An 876-nucleotide genomic window follows, 5' to 3' on the forward strand; every position below is an offset into this window, starting at 1 on the left:
TAACGCCTGATTCATAAGTTTTGGCACTTTTTGAAGTAGCTGTCATTTGAATAAAAAACAAGATATTCATTAACCGACTTTATAACGTGTTAGTTTTATTCATATTTTAAAGGAATTAACATTTAAGTACGCTCAGCGGACCATTATCTTCGATTTTTCTTAATGTTGGCCGAATACTTGCCATCATGGCCTGGACGACATTTTGATCGACTTCTTTCAATTTTCGATTGATTCTGTTAATCAACTGGTGCTCGGTTTTGGCTTCCCAGCCTCTATCGTACACCAAACGAGTCAGCAAAGCCCAAAAATTTTCGATCGGACGCGCTGCGGGCACGTTTGGCGGGTTGGCATCCTTCGGTACGACAGGTATGTTTTGGCCATTCAACCACGCTAACGTCTTCTTTGAGTAATGGCAACTTGCTAAGTCCGGCCAAAAGATGTAATTTTCATTTGAATGATGCGCATCGATAAAATCTTTCAATTTGGGCAAGCAGTTGGCGATATAAACATCGGAATTGACTGCTGGACCTCCAATTGGCCGAATGTACGGCGCCGACAAACCTTTGTTCGAAATTGCCATCCAAACGAGAATTTTCGGCTCAAACTTCCCTTGACCGGCGAATCTCACGTCATCTGGTGTCGTACTAATGTCATCGGTGTAAAAATGATCATTACCACTCAGTGTGTGGTGTACAAACGTGAAATATTTTTCGTCATCCAAAATGATGAATGTGTCTCTCGACACTCTTGCGCAGATCCAAATTATACGACATTGCTGATCAGCACGAAGTATTCAGGACGTTGCATAGTATCTTGGGTGAGGTCGCCCTCCATCCCTTTGGCCAAAAAAAGGGTCAAACATGCCTCATATGTTTG

At 42.4% G+C, this 876-nt stretch overlaps 1 protein-coding gene across 1 annotated transcript; it reads right to left on the reverse strand.

Annotated features, from left to right (window-relative positions):
- Positions 1-115: 115 nt before the first annotated feature.
- LOC129571599 (uncharacterized) lies at positions 116-580 on the reverse strand. The gene has a single exon (XM_055451415.1). The coding sequence runs from the start codon at positions 578-580 to the stop codon at positions 116-118; it is 465 nt and encodes a 154-aa protein (XP_055307390.1).
- Positions 581-876: the final 296 nt, after the last annotated feature.

This window comes from Sitodiplosis mosellana, unplaced genomic scaffold (assembly GCF_009176505.1).
Source record: "Sitodiplosis mosellana isolate CC-2019 unplaced genomic scaffold, AAFC_SMos_1.0 Smas_scaffold_2961, whole genome shotgun sequence".
NCBI lineage: Eukaryota > Metazoa > Arthropoda > Insecta > Diptera > Cecidomyiidae > Sitodiplosis > Sitodiplosis mosellana.

Bases quoted from the DNA above. Each gene is read 5' to 3' on its own strand.
- LOC129571599 (XM_055451415.1), bottom strand. From the start codon at position 580: ATGGCAATTTCGAACAAAGGTTTGTCGGCGCCGTACATTCGGCCAATT.